This window comes from Macrobrachium nipponense, chromosome 17 (genome assembly GCF_015104395.2).
Source record: "Macrobrachium nipponense isolate FS-2020 chromosome 17, ASM1510439v2, whole genome shotgun sequence".
Taxonomy (NCBI): Eukaryota; Metazoa; Arthropoda; class Malacostraca; order Decapoda; family Palaemonidae; genus Macrobrachium; species Macrobrachium nipponense.
The window spans coordinates 88105307-88130267 of record NC_087210.1 but is presented as its reverse complement, the minus strand read 5'-3'; the positions used below and the strand labels follow the sequence as shown (position 1 = coordinate 88130267).

Below are 24961 nucleotides of genomic sequence, written 5' to 3'. Positions count from 1 at the left end.
TAAACAGTGCAAAGGTTGTATAGTACTCTGTAGTACTCTTCCAGAAAAAATTACTTACGTTTAGTGATATAACGTCTTGCCAGATAAGTAATTTGAGGGTACTACCAGAAAAAATTACTTACATTTAGTGATATAACGTCTTGCCAGATAAGTAATTAGAGGGTACTATAAGCCTAGCGTAAGCTACCAAACAACAGTTTCTTGACATTAGCAACAAACCTGATGTGATGAAAACCTACATTAATCTAAGATTTGTTACACAAAAAATACAACTATTTTTCACTTTGAATATATTAACAGGTGGTTTTATATGGTTTGGTAAAGTTTCCGTGATTTATTTTCATGGTAACATTTCGGAAAGACAATGTTTACACAACACAACAAGTTACTATTAAGCAAGATAATAATTGCTCTACATTATATGGCATATGTAGGATTAATGATGTTGCTATTTCAAAACTGAAGTTAAATTTGCATCTGCATACCAAATTGATGTGCTGAAAATATGACATGTTGATAGAGAAAGTGTATCTACAGCTATCATGACGTCAGAGTCCGACTAGCACAAAATTATGGGAAAATAAATTGTATTATGCCTTGTTTACTTGTGGAATGCTATTCCATTTGCTCTTGTAGAAATCCTGCCCCAATTTTGGCAAGTAAAAGCTGTCCATTGTACAGTACATACCATTAATGAGATAAGGAACGAAAAAACCAAGGTCTAGAGAGTGCCTCCAGATATCTACCCTCCGTTTCATGGCCGGATAGAGACTGAACTCTTGTCTACACAGAAGTCTACCATGTTTTCTGTCACACCCCTTAGAATGTGTGAATTATTTATAAATGGAAATTTTGGAGCACTAGATGAAGTTAAATCAGAACTGGCATATTCAGACTAAGAACATAGTTCAGACCAAAGGGTCTAATCCCTCATTTGAATGCGACTGAGGTGGTGATGGTGATAATTTACAAAGATAAAAACTAAAACATTTATGTTACAGGCCAGCTATGAACTTCCAGAGGAGGTTACTGCCATCAATGCACTTCATGGGGTGCACTGTAGGCATTACTAAAGGTTCTTTGCATCTGCCCTTCAGTCCCTAGCTGTAACCCCTTTCATTCCTTTTACTGTACCTCTTTTCATGTTATCTTTCCTCCATCTAGCTATCCACCCTCTCCGAACGATTATTTCAAAGGGCAACTGCAAGGTTTTCCTCCGGTTACGTACTATGCCTCTCAAACCTACATACTATCAATTTCCTTTCCAGTATGTATATTCACATTAGACATAGATAATAGATTCGTGCAACAGCTATGTAAAGAAATTAAAGAGTACTGGTAGCCAGCATCCTTCTATTTGCAGACTATGGAAAGAAGAAATTGAAAATGAGGAGTTTTAAAAAATTATGATATTACAGAGATTGCAATAATTAAACAAGCAAAGGGGGAATAGAACACTTAAGAGAGCCGCTTCAAAGGCGACATACGTCTACTACTACTACTTACTAACACTACTCTACACACACAAACTGCTTTCGTGACATTGAAACACGTGAAAAGCGGGGTCGCCACCATAATAATTCGCTGTAAGAGAGGGTTAACACTCGCGTGTGTGTTGGTTTTTGATTAATCATGGGGAAAAAGGACAAGAAGAAAGGGAAAGGAGCGGAAAAGACTGCGTCAAAAACGGAAAAGAAGGTGACCCAAAAGTTGAAGAAGGAAATGGCAGCAAGAGGAGAGGTCAGTTTGGATTTAGTACCTAGACTTCTTAAGTAGTACCTAGGTAGTTTACAATTTCAGACATAGTAGTAGGGCTAGGCGAGCAAACTTGAGCACTGATTAATGTAAAGGAGCGACTACATAGATCCGCGGACGATCGATTTTCGTGGGGGAAAAATCTCAATGCATAGGCTATTTGGAAATGAGAAAGGGAACAGTAGGTATACCTAATTGCTAGTATATAATATCTAACAACGTTTTTGTAGATGACCCAGTGAAAATAAAGCCTTTAAAACATCAAACGGTAAAGGGTGACCCAGTGGGAAACCGGGGTACTTGGGTGGGGGGAAGTGGCCTCGGACTTTCACGGTGCCCGAAACTCTCAATTCCCAGTTTTGAGACCCAGACCCTTTACCCTGAATACAAATGTTTGACCCCTTACTCTGCATTCAAGGTTGACATAGGCTAGGCTAGCCTAGGACCCCTTACTTTGCAGAACTTTTGAACCACTAACCTACATGTAAAACGTCTAGCCTAGGCTACTACTAACCGACATTAAATTAGATGCTAGGACCCCTTACTTTACATGTAAACAACAGACTACCCTAGGCTACCACTAACCAGAATTACTGATAAATTAGTTGTTAACGGTGAATATGTTTAGGTAGATCTAGGGTACTTATCCGCGGCGGCCTAGACTATGGCAGTTTCGGTTTTTCTATGCAGTTTTACCTACTGAACAAGAATTTTTAGTAATATTTATTCGGATGACTGTAATTAATCCCCAGGGGCCAGTACTAAACACGGCGAAATACACTGGAAGCCCCAATCCCTAGTGGATGTCGTATCCGCGGTTATGTTCCTTGCAGTCCGTGTGGACTGCTTCTGTAGAAATACCTATGTTTATGTGTGTTATCAGTAAGGCCGTGGCGGAACGGCGCTTCACACCTTATCCGCATATTTAAAGATTCTTGGCAAGCACGGCATGTTCTGGCAAGAGGTAATGTTGCGCTGCGCACGCTAGCCACAGGGGTTACAGTAAGGCCGTGGCGGAATGGCGCTTCGCACCTTATCCGCATATTTAAAGATTCTTGGCAAGCACGGTATGTTCTGGCAAGAGGTAATGTTGCGCTGCTCGCGCTAGCCACAGGGGTTACAGAGAATTAGCCACAGTACATATAAAAAACACGACTAGCCTAGGCTATAAATCCCCCCATAACTGTAATATTAAACACCTTACTCGTTCCCCACGGCCTTACACGTGCTTCGGTACTGGCTTCGAACTAACCGAAACACTAGTTTACATACAAGTTGCGGCGTCATGCATGTTCCTACGTGCCCACCGTCGGGCCGATAGATCTGTTCGAACACGTGCTTCACTACTGGCTTTGAACTAACCGAAAAACTAGTTTAGGATAAAAAAAAATTAATATACAACTTACCTTATTTAAATTTCAAAGTCGCTGCTGTCCGACGACCATGAAGGGGTACATGAACCGTTGGTTCCCTATGTTGTACGTTGTACATAACCCCAAATAGTCCCCAAGTAAACCTTTTCTATACAACCACTTCATTAGTTCGTCGGTGTTGCATAGGAACTCGATCAGAATACTAATATACAAATGCGTATAGATATCGAACTCGTCTGCTGTTACACTTTTAGGAAACAGTACTGCGTGTGTTCTATCCATGTCGGTGGTGGAGAATGGAAAGGGCGAATTTTGTGACACGTTTTTATTGGTTGGAAGGAAGTTAATCCATGTCCCTTGGGGATGACCTGGGTCAACCTGGTACAGGATTGGTTTGATTTAAAATTCCCTTGGTGGGGGCGGGCCGATGTACAGAGCCTGTCCGCGGCCAACTCAAGAACTACGGGATCTGCGACCGCCGTGTCACCGTTCACATCAAGTGGGTACTTAGAAAAATTTACGTTTCACGGGAAATATCAGCGGATGGTATTTTGCTGTAACTTGGTCTGATAAGTGACTTTTCGGGTATATTTTGGAATTCTGGATAACTTTTACTCTATGCATTTTGTTATTTGGGGTAATGGTTTTGGAAGTGTAGGATCTGTCTGTGGATCTGTAAACTACCCAGCGTAAATTTTAATCATCGATTGTTGTATGATGTTTTGATTTTTGTGAAATTTTACTCCAAGCCACAGTGGTCGATTTAGAAATACCTAGCTACTAGCTTAGTTACTAGGCTAGGTAGCTAGCCCTAGTATTATATCTAGGTGGCACACAGTAGGCTCCCACCCTAGGGTTAGGGTAAAATACCAAATGGCCGGTCTCTACCGTACCACGACCACCTTCCCAAAAAAGTACTTTAACGTGTCCTTTAGGTAACCCAGGATAGACATTAGTCAAGCCAGCATCCGTCGAAGCAACACCTCGAAACCTCTATTTTCCTCTCGAAGTAATTTTTATCTCCCAAGTCACAAATTAATGCCATAATTTCCAATTTTTGGGAAGGTGGTCTTGCTATGGTAGAGGTGGCTGCCAGGTGGCCATTCGCTATTTTACCCTAATATAAGTAATACTGGCACGCCATCATTACTTAGAAATACCCAAGGATAGGCTAAAGTCTGGTTAGGTAATGTTCCTTTAGAAATAGGTACCTACTAAAGAAATCCTGACTAGTCCTGCTGTTTTCCTGACCCCTTGCTCTGAGTTTGCTCCAAGGTAAGCTTGGTAAGGTCATAATAAGATTCTCATACATGAAAGGCAATGGCCTGTATTTCCCTAGGAACAAACACCAAATTTTTAAAAGTAATTTCTGTTTTTGTAAGTATACTAACCAGATTGTAAGAAGAATACTTAATCACAAGAGTACTCAGGATAATTAGGGAAAGAGTTAAAGGAACAGGTTCTTCCGCATGTTCTTCTGTTCTTTGCAAAGTTTTTCACTAGCAGAATAGGATGCAGAGCAAAATTTAGATTTGTCACCTTGCCTTTAGCTTGACTCCATGCTAGTCAATACTGTAGTTTGTTATTATAAAAGATTGACTTTTGAATTAAATTCTTGTAGGTTTTCAGTAAGATAGAAATAATTTTTGACTGATATTAGTATTTTTTCTGTCTTTTATTTACAGGAAGACATTGATGCTCTTATTGCTAAGTTTGTCGAGGAAGATAAAGCCAAAACAGCTGTTACAGAAGAATTGGTTCCACCACCTTCAAAGCGTACCTCATTTACACTCACTGCTCATCCTGATAAAGATCAATTGATATTTTTTGGTGGCGAATATTTCAACGGCAGCAAAGTAAGGGTTATATGAAGTTCCCAGCTATCAGCGATTTTGAGTGCTATTTGCTTAACTTTTAAACTTTTTCTATTATTGTTATATGCTACAATATAAAATTGTTCAAAAAGTTGTGTCAGATTTTAGGCATGATTCTTTATTTTTATTGTTCAAGTTAATGTTCAAACATATACAGTATACAAACTATTTTTATTCTATAGTCCTGTTGTTGCTGCTAGTGAGGGGTAGATGTTCAAATGGAAGTAGCGGCCAATTTGCTTGTGTTATTACATATAATTTTGATGTTTACTCCAACTTATTCTTCTTTTCATCTTAAAACAAGTGTTTGTTTTTATTTTGCAGACATTTTTATATAATGATCTGTTTTTCTACACTATGAAACAAAATCGATGGTTGAAGGTTTGTAGTCCTGGAGGTCCAACACCAAGAGCTGCACACCAAGCTGTTGCTGTTTCACAGGTTGGTATCACATTGCTTTAAGATTACTTTATTGTGACCTTGTTCATGTAAACACAAAAGTGAACTCATCTTTTACTAAAATCTCATATGATTTTCTTCTAGGTTGACCAAGACTTGCTATGTATTCTGTAAGAACATATTCAAACAATAGATTAACTGTTGCATTACATAACTTAATATTTTGGCTGAAGTGTTTTTACATATCTTCTTTTCTGTTCCTATCTTTGATGCCTGAAGCTTCCTTATGTCTTTTGATTTCAAACTAATGCTCAGTGTTTGCTCTTACTATTTGTCCTTGGAAATGTATCCTTTGTCTACCAGAGTGGAATTTGTTGCATTTCTTGGATATTCTTCACTTACCACTTCTTACATTTGGCTGATCATGTAGATCATTTCTTTGTTGCAAAACAAACCTATTATTTTATGTAAGCTAATCCGCAGTAGTAATTATCCCCTTAAAAAATTCACAAAAGAGTATTCATGTTTATTGGTTAGAACTATTCATTCTTTGCATGTCTTGTGGTTGAATCACGCCTTACCTTGTTTCTCAGAAACATTTTGCTGTATCTTTATGTTAAAAATGTTGGTTTATTTAATCATTGTGATCCATAATACCATGCATTATTCTCTCTTTCTGATCATTAGTTGTTGGTAATTACCTATACAGGCAGTCCCCTGGTTACAACGGGGGTTCCGTTCTTGAGATGCGTCGTTAGCCCAAAATCTTTGTAACTTGGAACATTGTGAAAAATCCTAAGAAAACCTTACTTTTAATGCTTTGGGTGCATTCAAAACTATGTAAACTGGATTCTTATTGCATTTTTCATAAAAAAACCTTTAAATATTGATTATTTTGCATTTTTGGTGTCATATTTCATCTCCCAGATGAGCGTTGTAGGCGTTGAAACCCTGGAAATAATGTCTGATGAATATATTTGAGAAGCGCCTTAACCTCGGAACGTCTGATCCTGAAGAGTGTCTGTGTCTGTCAGAAAATGAGCAAGTACAGTAGTACCTCAGGATACGAAATTAATCCGTTCCAAAGCGGCCTTCGTAACCTGATTTTTTTGTATCTTGAACCACATTTTATATGTAAATTGCCTAATTCGTTCCAAGCCGAATTCCATGTTTACAAGAACGCTGCCGCAAAAAATGGTCAAGGAACGCCATTTTATAGAGGCATGATGCTGACCAATAGGAGAGCAGGATCTTATGGCGGTGACTAGCATCAGGAACCAATGGGAGGATGATGGCGAGTCTACTCAGTTGGCGGTGCCCGAGTTTTAAAATTGTTCTCGCTGGTCCGGGCAAATCTCTGGACTTTACAGTAACACCCTTTCGTAACCTGAATTATTTTCGTATGCAGAGGCAAGAAAATCTTCGTATTTGCTTTCGTAACTTGAATTTTTATGCATGACCACGTTACCTGGCAGGTATTATATATAGCTGTATTTTCTGAAGTCCGACAGAATTTAAAAAACTTCCGACACACGCAGTGGTCGGCCAGGGGGTGGGTTCAGTACCCATTCCCGCCGCTGGGAGGCGGGCTATCAGGAACCATTCCCATTTTCTATTCATAAATTTTTCTGTCGCCGGTACTGAAAACACTGTTTTCAGTACCTCCGGCTTAGGATTTTGGAAACTTCATTTGCCGCTAAGTATCCTAATTGTCTTTTAATTTATTTACCTTGGATTGTGGCTAGGCATACGCTATCTTAAATTGATTTGAATTTGATTCATTTTTGCATAAGATATCTGAATCTAGTTAGGCTAGTTTCAGAGGGTGTTGTCTGCAAAGATAGGGTGTGGCTACCGAAAGCTTCGGTAGTTCCGCACTTGGGGGGCGCAATTAATCAGTAAACATGTCTATTTCCGTAAGGAAAAAGTATGATTCGTATGTACGCAATTAATCAGTAAACGTGTCTAATTCCGTAAGGAAAAAGTTTGTTTAGTATGTACGCAATTAATCAATTACGAAAGTCAGGGTAGTGATACTGCTAACCTTCCGGTAGACTTTATTTTGCCTAACGCTGTAGTTGGCCTACGGGTTATGACTATGTCTGCGAGAGGTGATCGCTCTCCTTCATTGTTGTGAAGAATTCTACTTCTGTTTTTGTTACGCCTAACCCTGTAATGTTGCCTTCGGGCCCTAAAACAGTGTCTGTAGAGGTTATTGCCCTTTCTCTTATACTATTTCGATTCGTAACTTAGAATCGAAAGTGCTTGCTTTAGAGAGCAATAGTGAAGTGGCTAAGTGCAGTGACAGTGCCCCTTGTGTCGTGGAGGGTGCGTCAGATCGGCCTTATAACGCCTCTAGGTCTAGACCTCTGTCGAACTCCCAGAACCAAGGGAGAGGGCATGTCGAAAGCCGAAGGAGGGTTACAGGGAACCCCACCGATCTGGCGTGCCTTCGGCAGTTTCTGATGAAAATCCCCAGACTGCCAAAGTGCGTGCACATGCACGAATATGAAGGATTGCTTCTCGTCCTCCGAGGCGTCCTCCCCGCACAAGGGTTGGAGCTCTCGGAAGGACTCGCGCCCTCTAAGAAGCTTTATAGAGAGGACGCTTCACGTCCCTTCTCCCTCGTTATGTGTTTCAGTGAGAAGTAAGAAGGCGAAAGTTGCCTGATCACGTGTACTTCTTTCCACCAAGAAATAGGAAAAAAAGAAGGCAGTTTCTCTCGCTTGTTTTTTGACGCCTGTCAGGAGCGTGACGCTTTTCTGCACGCTTATTTGGACGATCGGCTTGAACAGGACGCTCGGATGGACGCACTCACAGTGGACGCCGAGCGTCCTCGCCAGTGGCCGCCGAGCGCGCACCAGGACGCCGAGCGTCCTCGCCAGTGGACGCCGAGCGCGCACCAGGACGCCGAGCGTCCTCGCCAGTGGACGCCGAGCGCGCACCAGAATGTTTCTGTTGAACTCTTCAAGCTCTTGTTTAAGATTTGAGCCTCAAGAAAGTGAACAGAACTTCGTCTTCGAAACCCAGCAAGACCTCGGGTTTCGTGAATTCAAGAGGTCTCTGTCAATATTATATTGCTTTTTCGCAAAGGTGGATGGAGTTAAGGAAAGCTCAAGGGAAGATCTCGTTTTCTCTACCTCAGTCAAGACTTTGAGATAAGACAGTTACGGGCTTATGTAAAGGCTCGACGTCCTGAACGTCAGGATTTTCGGCAACGTTCAGTAGGATTCTTGCAAAGGCACTCATCAAAAGGACGCTCTTCAGGAAAAGCGCAAGACAGGACTTCCTTTGCCATACTGCCAATAAATTTTAAAGCTTTTTAGACCATCTGAAAGGGTTTTTCAGATGATAGATTTTGTTAGTTTCTAGTCGAGACTTCCATGCCGATTGAGCATCGTCGTTCTACCTACCGTAAGCCCAGTCTCTTAACAGGATTCTTGCCCTTCCTTGTTTGAGACGGGAATCGAAAAATAAAAGGCTACGACTTCCTGGATTACGTTTTGTCAATTCAGTGACTTTCCCCCATTGACAATATACTATCGTTTTGTCAAGTAAGTGGGTCTCCCCTCATTGACAAAATATCTCTCTGTACCGTTAATGGGTTAGTTCTCATTGACAAACATCTCATTAACTTGATATTGCGTAAGCGAATAAGGACAAGGTTCGGAAGAGCTCTCCTTCCTCATTCGCAGACTCGTACAAGAAATAGACCGGTAGACTACGTCAATGAACGCTTATGCTACCAGTATCTTAAGAAGCTTGAGCTGTCTGCTTCGATTCTCTAAGTTTTTGTTTTGTTCATGAAACTTGCCTGTCAGATATGTATGTAGCTGTATTTCCGAATTCAGCTATATATATGTCTGCCAGGTAATATATGAACAAACTTTCTTGTGATATAATAAAATTTTTTTGCCTTGCGTTATTTTACTACTGGTTGGTTCAAGTCATACACGCTTGCTGTAGTTACCTCTTCGGATGGCAACCGAGAGGTCTATTGTCTACTATTTTAAGGACATTTAATCGTCACTCCCTGCAGCCTTCCAGGAGTTTTCCGATTTATCTTTTACCGTTGTATGGTAGTGTTCTGACGACACAAACGCATCTATATATTTAGCGTTTTCTGTTTCGCTTAAATATACCAGCTTGAGAGTCTCTTTTTGTTCAAAAAATAACGGGCACCTATTTCTTCGTAGAATAGGGTAGCTGGCAACCCAGACATAAAGTTAAGAGACGACGTTCGTAAGCTGCTGGCTGCTGCTGTGTCTGACTGTCCAAGTTCAAACTTCCAAACCGAGCCAGTAACAGATCGTGCGGGGTCATCCGCTGTAGGTTACGTCTCTCTCTCCTGCGGGGTTTTGACTGACTAACCGTATCTCTGTGCTGGCGGTTACGTCTCTCCTGCGGGATTGATGACTAACTGTATCTCTGTCCTACAATCACGGACTTTAGCCTAAGATTGAGGGATTCTTACGTGAATGAATAAACGTTGCATTAGTTTTGCCTTACTATGTTCAACAGAGTTATCTCTTAATCCTTTCGGTGCTCGTTACCGCACGGTATAGAACTACGAGTCTACCGCAACATTGCACTTTTATATGCTCTCCTGCTTAGGCAAGCGCAGCCTTATAGGGAAGTAAGCATACTCGGGGAGGGAATGGATGAGCTTGCTGGGGGACCATTTCCTTCCTGAAGAAGTTTGTTTCCCCGAATAGACTGCAATTCAGACCACAGTTTTTTACTACCGGGAAACTGAAATATTATTCAGATCTAGGAATTATTCTGAACATCTCTCAGTGCGTCATGATAGAAAGGAGGTGCCGGACATCTGGATAGTGTTTCAGATGTCCTGGATCTTAATCTGAAAGAAGTAAATGCAATTCGGTCGTCCCTCCAGTCCTCGAAACGAGTTTTTTGGAACCAGTGGTCCACATCAACTCTGATATTCCACAGCCTCTCTCATATCTTAAGAAGTATCTTCTCTCGGTCCCTGCTCGAGTTTACGAGAAAGAGCCTATTATAACAACAGGCGTAGAATGTAACGATCATCTAGAGGTTCGTTACAGGATTGCAAAAGTCCGTACGAATCGTCTCGATAGATTACTAACATGCTAGGTATTTTAATTAAGTGGTGTTCTTTTTATGGTTGTCTGAGAGGGTTATTCCTCTTCAGTATGTGAAGTGTAATGTGTTACGTTAGCTTTGTGTGTGGTTCAGGTGGTCTAACTTATCCTAGCATGAATGCCCCTGGTAAGAGAGGGCTAGGGTTTGTTTCCTGTCAACAAATTGGTCACGTCCAGTTGTCAGACCCTTGTTGTTAGCTTTCTCAACAAACAGGTCACATCCTATTTGTTGAGAGCTACTAAGGTTTAGCAGGCTAAGAGGCAGGACCTACGAAGTCAGCTACCTTAGCAGGTAAGGAACTTAATAAATAATTTAAAAAATTAGTTAATTTTTGAATTATGACGATATTGCTGTCTGTGACCCACCTCCAAATGTGTCAATCAGCTATATATATACCTGCCAGGTAAGTGTCATGCATAAAAATGATGTGTTATGATACAATAAAGTTTTATGCATACTTACCTGGCAGGTATATATAATTAAATTCCCACCCTCCTCCTCCCCTCAGGAGACAGGTTCAGAGAAAAAATCTGAGGAAAACGGGAATACTAGGGAATACTAGTTCCAAGTACCAACGCCACGGGAACGTGGGGGAGATCACCTGAACTACCAGTGGTCTAGCGGTTGCCGAGAGTTTTTGAAAATTCTGCCAGTGCGAACAGACAACAGAGAATGTTGTTTGACAGATTTGCATCTGTCAAACAACAAAGACCTTCACGATCATTGAGGTCTGTGGAATCTCGATTCTGGCTCACCATCTACTTTTGTCTCGCCTGTTTTCTCGGAGTCAGACACTCGTGCGAGATCAGGCGACATATAGTAGCCCTGAGTTTCTTATTGACGAAGTTAATTGCGGACGACGTTGGGTTGCGTTGATACACCCCCAAGGTTTGCTTAGATTGAATCGCCCAGGCAGTCCAGACACTCATCCTTCAGCTAAGAATAGTGCCTTTTGGTCTTCAGGGTACAGCCTTGCTGTCCTTGATTCGTCAAACTGGTCGTTCACCTGACTTTAGTACAGACGTAGTCTGAAGTTCTTGATGTCAAAGCATTCGAACCTCTCCTGCCTGTTAACTTCTTGTATGTGATCAGGAAGGCCTTCTTCTAACCACCCTAGATACGACAAAGAGGGTTAGTGAGATTTTAAGCCATCGTCACAAGTTTTGGCTTTAGAGAACACAAGGAGGTGTGCTCTCTAAGCCTTTCGTTATGGCCTAAGAATGGAAACCCTTTTTGTCCTTGGGCCAGGATCTTGGAAGCAAGGATGGCACAAGTTAGTGGGGAGGAGCCAGAGAGAGTCCTGTGCCCTGTCAGGTCTCTCAGTTTTATCTACTTAAAATCAAGAAAGTCGAAGTCAGTCGAGCAATCTGCAGTGTTCCGAAAAAGACCAGACTTGACCCAATATCGAAGTACACCCATGGTTTTAGGGTTAAGGAGTTCTTTCAAAAAAAAAAAAAAGATTTGAAATTCTTTTTATCTGAATGCTCACGAGGTTGAGGGCGCGGCCTCGGAAGCATTTCAACAGAGCATGGCACTCAGCAACATCCTGAGTACCATATTTTAGCGAAGCAACTCTGGGTTCACTTCACACTCCCTGCGAGATGTGAAGATGGCATATGAGATCTGCTGCTCGCTAGGGCCATACGTGTCTGCAGACACAATCTTGGGGGCAAGAAGTACTACTCATCCTATCCTGTAGAAAATGGTTAGGAAGAGCTCTTAATTTAGTTGTGGAGTCGCTGACACGGCGACTTCTTACTCTGACCTTAGTTAACACACATTAACTTTGGCTAGGTTGTCAGGTGGTGATATATATAATTATATATATATATTTTATTTTGCTTCTTAGCCCTCATGGTATGGTCAATATGGTCTAGTCACATTGTGGTCACGCCCCTGTTGACAGATCATCTGGAGGTGCCACCAGCTTTATAGGTCTCTACCTCGCTGGCAACTCTAGTAAAGCAGAAGCAGACTTGGGTGACAGAATAATCACGAAGTCGGCTATGCTAACAGGTGGAACCAAGATGTAAATCATCTGCATGCATTTGTGTCCCAAAATCCTTCTATTCTGTCCCTTCCCACCTCCAACGGTGGGGTTCAACTATATATATATATCTGACAGGTAAGTTCATGAGCAAAATGAATATTGTTATGATACAATAAAGTTTGTTCATACTTAACTGGCAGATATATATATATTCAAGTACCCACCCACCTCCCTCAGGGGACAGTGGAAATAAAAATTATGAATAGAAAATGGGAATGGTTCCTGATACCCGCCTCCCAGCGGCGGGAATGGGTACTAACCACCTGGCCGACCACTGCGTGTGTCGGAAGTTTTTTAAATTCTGTCGGACTTCAGAAAATACAGCTATATATATACCTGCCAGGTAAGTATGCATAAAACTTTATTGTATCATAACAATATCATTTTTCGTAAGTTGGGACTTTCGTATGTCAAGGTTCCACTGTACCGTGTTTATTTGGATAGTTGACTGTTTATTTGTTTTGACCATTAGGGAGTGTTTTGGAAGATGTTTATAATTTTATATTTTTCAGGGAGGAGGGCAGCTATGGATTTTTGGGGGTGAATTCACATCACAAAGTCAGTCTCAGTTTCATCACTTTAAGGACTTGTGGGTTTTCCACTTCAACACGAAGAAGTGGGAAAAGATTGGGTAAGTGAACGAAATATTTTCATATATATTTCTGCATAAAATAAGCACAGTCAACCCCCGCTATTCACACTCGCCTATTCATGGATTTTTCTATGGACTGTATTTATCCATTATTCGTGAAATATTTACCTATTTGCGGTATTTCTCTCTGAGAAATATTCACAGATTACAGTATTTTCATATAATTTTCATGACTAAATGCACTTTTTCTGATGAAACTTAAAATACTCAGGTAAAAGCATTTTTAGTGGGTTTATTTTTGTGTTTTAACTATCAAAATAGGCAGGCAGTTCTAAACATTTTTAGAGGGGTTTTAAGTATTCGTGGATTTTAGGTATTTGGTGGGGGTCTGGTACCCACCCCCCAGGAATGCTGTACTACTAAGATTTAATCATGTTAAGTACTTAATGGTGTGGTAACTAAAACACAGTTTCCAAATGTAAATTATGATTTATATGCAAAGGCTAGTGGCATATGCAATATTATGTCCTATATAGTTTTGGCTGAAGAAAAAATGAAAATAACTGGCAAGTAATGAGTGGTAGGGCTTATACAAGTGACTTAAAAGGAATGAGTTAGGCACAGGGTTTGTTAGAAAGTGAGTGATGAATATTATTGGAATAGTAGATATGTGTGAGAATGGGGTTGTAGTTTTAAATGTTTTAGTGGTTGCATTATTCCAAGGTAAGTGGAAATTGCAGGGATTTAGAGTTTAATGGGAAAGACTGCAAAGTATTAAAACCAGTTTTATGTAGATTACTTAAAGCATTTGCTGGGATATACTAATCTATGCAAAATTTGTCATTAGTCTTGAAGTTAGAAGTCCTACAGAACTTAGCAAATTTAAGATCAGAAAATAAGGGGGAGATCATAGGGTTACAGAAGAGTATAGTAGTAGGAGTTACAATAAACAAATTATGTGAGAAATTAATTTCAAAGAGAGTTGCTTTTTCATTAGGGGAAAAAGTTATGTATCCATCAGTACAGAAGAATGGATAGAAGTTGGGCTTGCACAGTTTTTTTAGGAATTTTTTTCATGAATTGCTGTAGAGTTTCACACTGGAAGGTGGACGATTTCATGGTATTAGAAAGTCTCTTCATTTTGGAAGCTTCAAATCAGTAGTTCTTGTGAGTATAAAAGGAGTGTGAGTGATATTAATTTTGCATTTTAATTGCTTTCTTCATTTTTTTATAGTGCAGTTGGTGGTCCTTCAGCCCGTAGTGGTCATAGAATGGTGGCTGTTAAAAAGCAGATAATTGTTTTTGGAGGATTTAATGACAATACTCGAGAATACAAATACTTCAATGATGTTTATGCCTTCAACCTTGAAACATATAAATGGAATAAGTTAGATGTAGCAGGTAAGCAAATGTAATGTATGTATAGCCTGTTTCAATTGTTGCATAAATGTTCATAAAGCTTCATGAATTTGCCCAAACCCATGGAACTCTCTTAAGTCTTATTTTGTTTGCTACAGTTGTAGTTTTGTGTTTGTGCAATCAGTGGACTCATGTCTTACATAGCTTTACACTTCAGTTTGAATTGGAGTACCAAATACGCAATTAGTAGACAAAGACCTAACTTTTTTGGTGCTGGAGATCATCTACAGATGGGGTAAGATTCCCATTTCTTTCACCCTTTATTATCTGAGTAAAACTTTAGTTGTTGCTCTCTCAACTGCATCTTGTTCTTTCTCTTCCTGTCGTGTCTTTTTTAACTTACTGTACTTGAATTTTCCTTGAGATTTTTCTGCCAGTGGTGTTCTTGTTGCCTTTTCTGCAACCTCCAATCATGGTAACACCAAATCATTTCTCAGTCATGGTTGTGTTTATTGTGATAAACTTGCATTTGTTGATAAGAAACCTATAACTTGCCATTTTATTTTAAACAAAATTTTACCAGACAAACGGTCCCCATAAGAGAACAGCCCCAGTCTCTTTTGAGGGAAGCAATGTGTATAAACCTAGGGTCTGATAAGTCTCGGCTGTTAACCCATCTCATTTGTTGTTTGTGTATTGATTTTGTTCCCAAGACAATTTAAAATTTTTGCAAGAATCATGTATTTGTGTAATGTTCATCATTCATATACTCAACTTTTTCATTTTTTTGACCTATTAAATGATTTTCGTATTGTCCGGTAGTGCTGATTTCCTTTTGTTGGTAGCACCAAAGAAATGTAATTACAAGAACATTCCAGGCACAGATAATATGTATTGTCAGAAATTTTTATTGGTATTACTGTCTGTCCCTTTTATCCAGATATTACTGAGGTGACTGCCCCTTTCATAAATGATGTATGACAAACCCGTAGAGTTTATTTATCACATAAGTTATAAAGGGAAGTGGGGCCGGGGTGTATGGGTTTGAAACTATCCTGTTATCTAAGTTGAGTTAAGTGATGGCTACTAGCCAAATTTTGTCTAGGTCAGTCAAGCACTTTGGATTTCTTTAGCATACAAACCTACAAACATTCCATTTGTTCTGGTACATATACAAACCCTCGGTCCTTTAACAATAGGAAGGTACTTAACGGCAGCTGAACCGGTCGTAAGCTTCAAACAAGGGGGTTCGGTAGTTAACTGCTTGTCCCGCAGTTGGCGGTCAGCTCGACTGCGAGGAGAGGAGTCCCTTTGCTTTCGGCCGCGTTGGTGGATGGACGTGTTGCTTCACCTCTCTTCCCGCTTCTGTCGTATGCTTTGTGTGCTTCACTGCGTGAAGATTTCTTTTTGGCTTTTTCTATTACTGTGTGCTTGTGCAAAAGGATACGTAAGTACCTGTGTTTTTTTGTATTTCATACAGTGTTTTTGAACTTTGTGATGGAATCCCGAGAACCGGAGAGACCCCCTCGCCCCCCATCAGCCGCAGATTGTGCCCTGGTGTGGAGGGCCGTAAGTGTGGGACCTTTCGGTCCTCTGTTGAGGTCGACCCTCATGAGTATTGTACTCGGTGTAGAGGGCGAGACTGCTCTCGCACCGAGACATGTGAAGTATGTGTTTCTTGGTCGGGGGAGCAGTGGGAGCGCTATGGGGGGAGGAAGAAGCTGCGTAAGCTGGCCAGGGAGTCGTCGGAGGATTCAGTAATTCTCCAACTCTTAAGTCTCGGAGAGTCAAATTTCCAAGTGACAGCTAGACTTCTACCAAAATAGCTACTTAGGCAGTTGGAGATAGATTTGCTTCTATTGCCAAAATAAATAAAAAAAATTTTAGATTTGCTTTTATTGCCAAAATAAATAAAAAAAATTTTAATAAAATTTTATTTTATCGTACAAACTCATCACTTTACAGTTTGCTCTCATCCCAATCCCACAGAGCTAGCTTGGGAGCCTAGATGTGCAGTCACTCAACCAAAAAATAAAATTTTGTTGCAAAAATTTTATATTTTTTAATGTTTAGGAGCTAGCTCACTTAACAAGTAAATGTTCTGTAATTATGATATATTTGATGCCAGTGTGATTAAGTATTAGAGCATCTCTTTTATTCTGAGTAGTTGGAAGATGATCCAACAAGAGTCAGGTTTTCAGCAACTCTTTATGTAATGTATTTCAGGTAATGCACCGTGTCCACGATCTGCTTGCACGATGGTTCCTTTATCAGATGGACGTGTGTTAATATATGGAGGATACAGCAAAGAAAAGGTTAAAAAAGATGCAGATAAAGGCATTACACACACTGATATGTATTTTTTGTCACCAGACAGTAAGTAACATTTCATGCTGAGTACTGTTTGCTTTCCTACTTTAACATATTTGGATAATTTTTACTTAAATATGAAATTATTCAACCTCTTGGTTGCAATTAACAATTCTAGAATTGTTCAAAGAGATGGCCAAGGTGTGTACTACCACATGCCTTGCAGTTGCCAGCCACAGTTATTAGCAGTGGGCCTAGCCTTTGACGTAAAGCTTTTATCAGTTTCTTTTTCTGCTTATCCTTCAACCTACCTCTAATAACATTGAACTTTCATAATCTGCAATAAAGTGCACATGTCATATTATGCTACTATTTATTTTGGCCAAATGTTGAATATCTTTAGTATGGTTAAAATTTAAAATAATAGTACACAGAAATACAAAGATTATAGGCTAATGTATATAGATCAGTACGGTTGCAAATTATGGTGATATAAAGTGTTTTATATGGCGTAATGATGCATATAATTTTTTTACCATGTAGCATAAAATATCTGTAGTAGACTTAAATGATAGTATCACTAATGTAGCTGTTTGTGAGAGTAAGAGGAAAGAAAGATACACTATTCATACAGCCAGTTATCATTACTGTTATGTATTTAGTAACTTTTCCAGACTACCAAATCAAATTATTTAACTCTCAAAGATCTGGCCAGAAGGATTTGTTTTTATAGTTGGACACATGATAATGTACATTCATTTGCAGGTTTGCACAAGTCAAAATAACATAATGAATTTTGATGCCATAGGCAAAGTGAGTAGAGGGCTCCTTCATTTGGAGGCTTATATGACACAGTACAGTATTTCAGGATTATGTTTTGTGTAGTGAATAGTTCTACTTAGATAACATGCTATATTAAGTTTTAGGATAACTTGTAGTATTGTACTTGAAGAATAAAAATGATTTAATTTCAGATAGTACCATGTTTCTTAGTTAAGGAGTTGGCTAGTATATATTAATGTGTTTTATAAATAATTATTGTGTAGGTATTATATTATATGGTATTTGAGTATATACAATACATTGTGTAATGTTAACACTTTCCAGAACATGACACAACAGGCCTGAAGTGGAAGTGGCAGTCTGTGAAGCAGGCAGGAGTTAAACCATCTCCAAGATGTGGGTTCTCATTGGCTGTCACAACAGGGGATAAAGCTGTGTTGTTTGGTGGTGTTTATGATGAAGTTGATGATGAGGAGGAACTAGAAGGTGTATTTTACAATGATATGCACTTGTTGGACTTGATGAAACCAACTTGGCATCCAGGTTAGTAATAACTCGGTATATCTTCTAGTAATTATTAATGGCTTCATTATGAAAATCTGCACCTTTTCATTGTGTAAAAAATATTCCAATGAATGTTAATCTGGGTGTTTATTGTACATGTACTTTTTATTTTGACATATGGCCAGTGTACAAGTATATTTAGTATCTTGACAAGTGGCCAATATACATGTATTTAGTATATGTATTATGCACTTTATAGACCTAAGTATAGTTTGCCATAAAAAAATATGCAATAACCTGTAATAGTCCATAGTCCACACAGGCCTTATTGTTACTGTGAGTAAACTTTTGGACATTCCACAGAAGAGAAAGTTACTGTTCCATCTGGTAGTCCATGCTTATGAGTTCTGCTGGCATGACTTTACATTCTAACAATAACCACCCCTTTACTTTAAAAGGTGTTTAAAATGTATAACATTTTTTACATAACTGGAACATAACAATTCTTGTTACATACAACCATTTAATTGAGACTTATGTACTGCCTGCTCCTTCCTTCAGGCATCTACAACTTTGGCTAATTCTTGCTGGTGTTAAAATATAATTTCTCCATTGTAGCCTATATTCTAACTTTATTTGTACATTATAAATTGCTGAAATGGTTTTAACATGTTTCTTAGGACTCAATTGAGACTGATTTAATTTTAGAAATATAGGTTTAAAAAAAACACTAGTATATTTCTGTAAAATCATTTTATTATTGGCTTGCAGTGACAGTTTCTGGTAAAAAAGAATTGGGAATAGAAAAGAAGAGACGCAGGAAGAAGAAAGATGGCGAAGAAGCTGAGAATGAAGATGATGCTGATGATGATGATGATGAGGAGGTAATGTTGTTTTGAAATTTTGCAAGTCAAGGCTTTCATACATCCTCTTGATATATGTGACTTTTGGAACATCATGTAAATTGTTGTTCCTTTTGTTGTTCATTCTTATAACGAAGTACAATACTACAGCAGACTACTGAATTTTAAGATTTTATTCTTACCCTTCCCAGCTTGTATGAGGCCATCACTCGAACAACTGTTTATCTGGACAAAACAGAAATCGGAAAAAAACGTGATTGAAGTTGTGCAATGTTTACATTATCATATTTCCATTAATATTTATGCAATGACATCATTCTTTTTTTCAAAATGAAACTAAAAGCGTGCTCTTTACAAATATGTGTGTAAATATTGTCTGTCTATCCAGACTGTACCTCAAACAACACCATAACTGCAAAAAAACCGAAGTTTGTCAACATTGGAATGACAATATAAGTGATAATTATGAATGATACCAGCCCGAGAAGAGTCTACTTGAGACTCAGAGGTCTGGAAAAACTAACACCTATTAATAATAATAATGAATGGTATGATGTCATTTTTTTTTCAACATTATATTAGCCTAGATCTTAGAAAGTTAAATAATTAAAAACTAGCTGAATTATATAATGATGGGAAGAAGAAATAAAAAAAGGAAAATTAGAAAACTTTATTGTATAAGAATGGTGTTCTGTAAAATTATTCATTTATGTAGCTCTCCTTATGACACCGACTTTGGTCATCATTCATAGTAGGCCTATGTGGTGCAATTACATAACTGCATACCTAAAAAAAAATGTGTTACGGCATACTGTACTCCTAAAAGCATGGTAGGATGCAAGATTTACTAGCACCATTTTTTTATTACACTTAATTATGCATGAATACTCTTTATGGATACTCTTTATGCATATAGTGTATGACTAACTTTTTTCCCATTTAACACATCTGACTATCCAATAATGGGTACAGTAATGATAGGCTAATACATTTTTAAAATCCAGTAAGGTTTACTGTTTGGAAGGTATTTTCACTGGTTTTTTACCATAAAAAGACCGAGAAGTAATCACGTGTGCACTCACATGATTCTACTGCGTTGTTTTCCATTTCATTTGATTCCTTATGCTTTCTACCCATAGTTGATGATCACAATAACTGTTATTTTTGTCAGAAGCAATGCTTAATGAAAATTATATGGTAAACTATGGAACACGAGAACTTGACGGCCAAACTAACCGCCCGTTATATATGCCGTCATACCAAATCAACGAACCTCATTGGTGGACGCATGCAGATAGCGTTTTTTGACAGAACGTTATCCAGGCTCCTTTTCTCTTGAATAACCGCTTATCTGCAATTTTGCAGATATACTGTTATTCGATTCATTTTCATCCCAGACTCTTTCACTCTAATAACAACTCAAATATTGCACATTCATCATTCTAGTTACTCTCATTCTCCCTAGATTATGAACGCGAAAGACATATTTTTTCACAATTTCTAAACACTAGTATACGTATATAGAAGAAGAGTTGCTGAATTTGAAAGCATGTATAACTCAAAATCCGAAAATTTGCAGATAGACGGTTGTTCGAGTGACGGCCTCATATGAGGTTTTGTTTCACAAGAGATTTGCTATATGTCCATTTAGATTTTTGGAATTCCTCTTTGTATCACCATGATCACTTTAATCACAATTCTTGTATTTTCTGCAATTGTGATTACTATAAGCGATATAAAATGTTATACTTCATTATTGAGTTATTGAAATAATGTAATGTATCAGACAACAATTTAAATGATAATCTTTTACAAAGATATGTGTAAATATATTTTATGTAGTCTTAAAAAATTGCTCTGTATACATAAATAGTATATTGCTGAGAATCAGCCACATCTTTCTGGTTGAAGGTATGTAGAAAAGAAAGTTTTTTTCGAGAATGAAATGCCATGAATTCTTTTTGGCATTAGTAACCTTGGTAGTTGTGAGACCAGATAATTTTGAATTAATCTCACTATGAGTGAAGAAGTAACCAGTCACACCAACTTATGCAATTCAAGGCTTAGAGCCTGCTAATGTACATTTCCAGGCTTGTGTATGACATTCCCTTTGCTCCTTATTTTTATACACCTTGTGAAGTTATCCACTGTGCTGTCATTATTTCATTTATTTTCATTACTCTCCATTGGTTGTATTTACTTTATCAGGTGTTTCCTTTTTTGTTTGTGAATTTTGTCTTATGTATTTGAGACCTTGATAAGTGCACAGTTAGAAGCCAGCTGTTGTTGTCTTTCCCCCTACGGGGTTGCTGCAGTTATATGCAATGAATGGGTTAGTATGAAAAATGTGTTTTAAAATTTTTTTTTCATTTTCTTTTCGTTACCAGTGTAGTGATAAGTATTGTAGACAATTTTTTCCACCTAAATACACAAGGTTTTTTCTTTTAGGAGGTGGAAGAAAAAATGGAGAACATGAAAGTCGAGGATGGTGAAAAAGTAATTAGTGATGATGGTGTTTTTACGGTAAGAAAACATTTTCTGTTTTTCTTTGATCAGTTAACACCCTTAAATTACTTGACAATGTCAAAACAAAGTAAAAGTGGGGACTATAGTGGAGGCAATTTTATGTACGAGGAATTTAATTGACCTTCTGTCATCATGAATGGTGTGGTTAAGCTATTTATTAAATGACAGTGATGAGACACTGCTCAACATTGTAAGATTATCAAGAGAATTGCACATATGCATACGTGATAATTTTTTGTAGTAAAGTTATCTTTCTTGAAACAGGTGACTGTTGGTCCCTCTCCATCAGGAGTGGGCTCTGGGAATAAAAACCCTGGTACAGAAGCTGGAAATGTGGATGTATTTCTTCCACCACCAAGAATAAATGCTGGCATGGTTGTTAAAAAAGGAATACTATACTTGTATGGTGGAATGTTTGAAGATGGAGATAAGCAGCTTACATTAAACGATTTCTATTCCTTAGGTAAGTGTAATTATATTGAACATCATGTCCAATGAAGGATATGTTATTTAATTTTCAACTATAAAAAACAAACAAGCAACCTGTATAATATAAACACATTTTATTTGTTTAACCAAATTCTACTAACTTACAAAAGGAAGAAAGGAGACTAAGCTTGCATATGTTGCTCCACAAATGTCACACAATGCTATTGAATTTATTACACCTTGGGAATAACTTAGAGTCCAGTGGTTCTCAAAAACTTTTTTGTGAGCAACCCTATTTGGAACATTTCAGTCCTTTGCAACCCAGAGTAAAGTAAAGAGAGAAAATGTACAGTGATATATATATATATATATATATATATATATATATATATATATATATATATATAGATATATATTATATATATATAGATATATTATATATATATATATTATATCTATCTAATATATATATATATATATATATATATGAAGGAAAATGTACAGTGAATATATATACTTTATTATGGAAAGAATAAATAATGTATACAGCTTTTCATTAAAAAAACTAAGCCAGTGGGATCCATGGCACTGCTTCTCCTTTTCACAAAATTAAACTAACAGGATTCATGGTAGTGCTTTTTATTCATTGTGGGGGGAGGATGAACGTATATAAGTAATTTTTGGTTAAAAGAAGATTCAGTTAAGTAACTGAAATACACTGAGAGCATGGTATTTTCCTGTGTCCCTGTGACCCATCAAAATTAATCTTGCAACTCAAAGTATAGTCTGAGGACCACTGACTTAGACTAAAGGAAATTATAATTATCACATGCATCAGTTTTAATTTATTATCAGAGTATAGTGACTTCAGTATTAATTGATGTTGTGGCCTAATATTTAGGGGTATTAAAAAAATTGTCTTTGTGACAAAACAAAACATGTCATTCAGTTTTCCTGGTGAATATGACAGCTGACCAGTCAAATTGACTATCATAATACCCAAACCAAAGGGCCAGGTTTGATTCCTGGCCAGGACAGGTGAAAAATCAGTGTCCCTTGAAAATAGGTTATTCCCGATGCCTAGTGAATTCATAAGTGATGGTTGTTGCAGATCAGTGAAAAATGCGAGGTAAGGCAATTAACTAGAAGTAAACTAAGAACATTAACGTAAGTAACACAAAACATACAAGCCATTACTGATGTATGCAGAGCTAGAGTTTTGGACCAGGTAGTACTTTAAAATGACTTTCAGTATGCCCAACCATCACTACTACATACAGCATGTGTGGCTTGCATGTCTTAGTGCTGCAAAATTGAAATATCTTCTTTCATCACTTAGAAATTTATTGTCAATAATTTTAATATTGACATCTAAATAGGATTTTGTTTCATGGTGGTCATTATTAGAGATGGAAGCTTATAGTAGTCTGGGGTATACTGAATTAACATAAAAGTTAATTAAGTGATACCAGACCTTGTTTATATCAGTTTGTTTAATCTAAATCAGCCATTTAAGGTATTTTTATGTGAGAATTTGCTCATAAATATGTAAATATAAATTGGCAGGTTAGGGCTATAATTAAAAACCATAGGAATAATGATTTTTATCTGTAAATTATATTATCAGATTGAAATAGTTACTGTTATTACAGCATTTCAACAAATTTAACTGAAATAACATTATAAGCTAAATCAGTCCTTATATTTACCATAACAATGCATCGAGTAAGATCATAAGATACAGAGTACTAAAATCAAGACCTTCAATATTATTGTTACGTGCCAGCACTGTTTCTAGTATTCTGCTGTTATTTTTAGTGAATTGGTTATTACGTTTAGTATTGTCGATTACAGTACTTTATTTATCCAAAATTAAATTAACCTTGAATAACATCTTTGAGTGACAGCTACCAAGCTGTATATGATATTTTTGTATTAAAACACTAATTCATGGAAATTTATGGACTTACGTCTTGTTCTTTTATTGGTTGTCATAAAGCAATAGTTAAGTAGAAATTAATACAGTTGTAAAGAAACAGTTAAATATAAATAAACATCTTGGATTATTTTCGGGGAGAACTTAAAATCTTTGGCCCCAGCTACATACTTTATATTATTATTAGCGATTTAGTAAGCAAAACCTATCACATACAAAATATACATCAGCTCTTATTCGAAATGTATTTTTCAGATTTAAATAAATTAGAAGAATGGAACACCATAATTCCCCTGGATCCAGCAGATATGGAATGGTTTGAATCAGATTCTGAAGATGACGAAGAGGATGATATGGATGAAGAGGAGGATGATGATGAAGACGAAGGAGAAGATGAAAGTGACAATGGAGATAAGAACATGGATGTTGATTAGCAGGCAGTGATTTTATTTTGAGGGTAAAGTGGACATTTCCCAGCAAAAATAATGTTGCTTATACAGTGCTACTTTATTCTTATTGACGTGGAAGGAAGCCAAGCTAGTATTGTAACTAAAATCTTTTCATACCTCAAAATGGTTATTGAAATGTAAAATTTAGCATATTTACATTTTGTCTTTCAGCATACTTTTATTCTTTTTAATTTGTGGTAGAGTAGAAATACTTCTATATTTTGTTATTTAACATTTATTACATTGCTTGGATTTACAAAAAAATTTGCCTTGTTTTCATGATATATGTTGTTCTCATTTCAAGGAATTTAGACCTTTATTATTTGTTGACAAAGGCAAAGGCAGATAATTTAACAGAAAACACCAGTGTGTATCTTTGTTAAGATATAGTTTCAGCAGAAAGATTTTTGAAATGGGGAATTTACTTTTAGTGTTATATCTTGTTAATGAATTGTAACTATAACATATTGCAGAGCATTTTCATTCTCCTCTGTAAGGATGCTTATAATGATGATTATCCTAGTTTTTACTTTTTTAGCCACCCAAAATATGCTAACGGATAAATGCAAGGGAACCTAGATTTTTCTTCTTAAGAAAATGCAGTAAAATAGCCTATGAAATACGCATGCTAAATA

General features: G+C 37.5%; 1 protein-coding gene across 1 annotated transcript; it reads left to right on the top strand.

Moving 5' to 3' along the window:
* Positions 1-1501: 1501 nt before the first annotated feature.
* LOC135196444 (kelch domain-containing protein 4-like) lies at positions 1502-24793 on the top strand. Its single transcript, XM_064223279.1, has 11 exons — positions 1502-1740; positions 4814-4984; positions 5327-5443; positions 13088-13206; positions 14402-14568; positions 16753-16902; positions 17944-18162; positions 18895-19007; positions 21435-21509; positions 21777-21975; positions 24133-24793. Exons 1-11 carry the CDS (start codon positions 1633-1635, stop codon positions 24309-24311), a joined length of 1617 nt encoding a protein of 538 aa, XP_064079349.1. The 5' UTR covers positions 1502-1632; the 3' UTR covers positions 24312-24793.
* Positions 24794-24961: the final 168 nt, after the last annotated feature.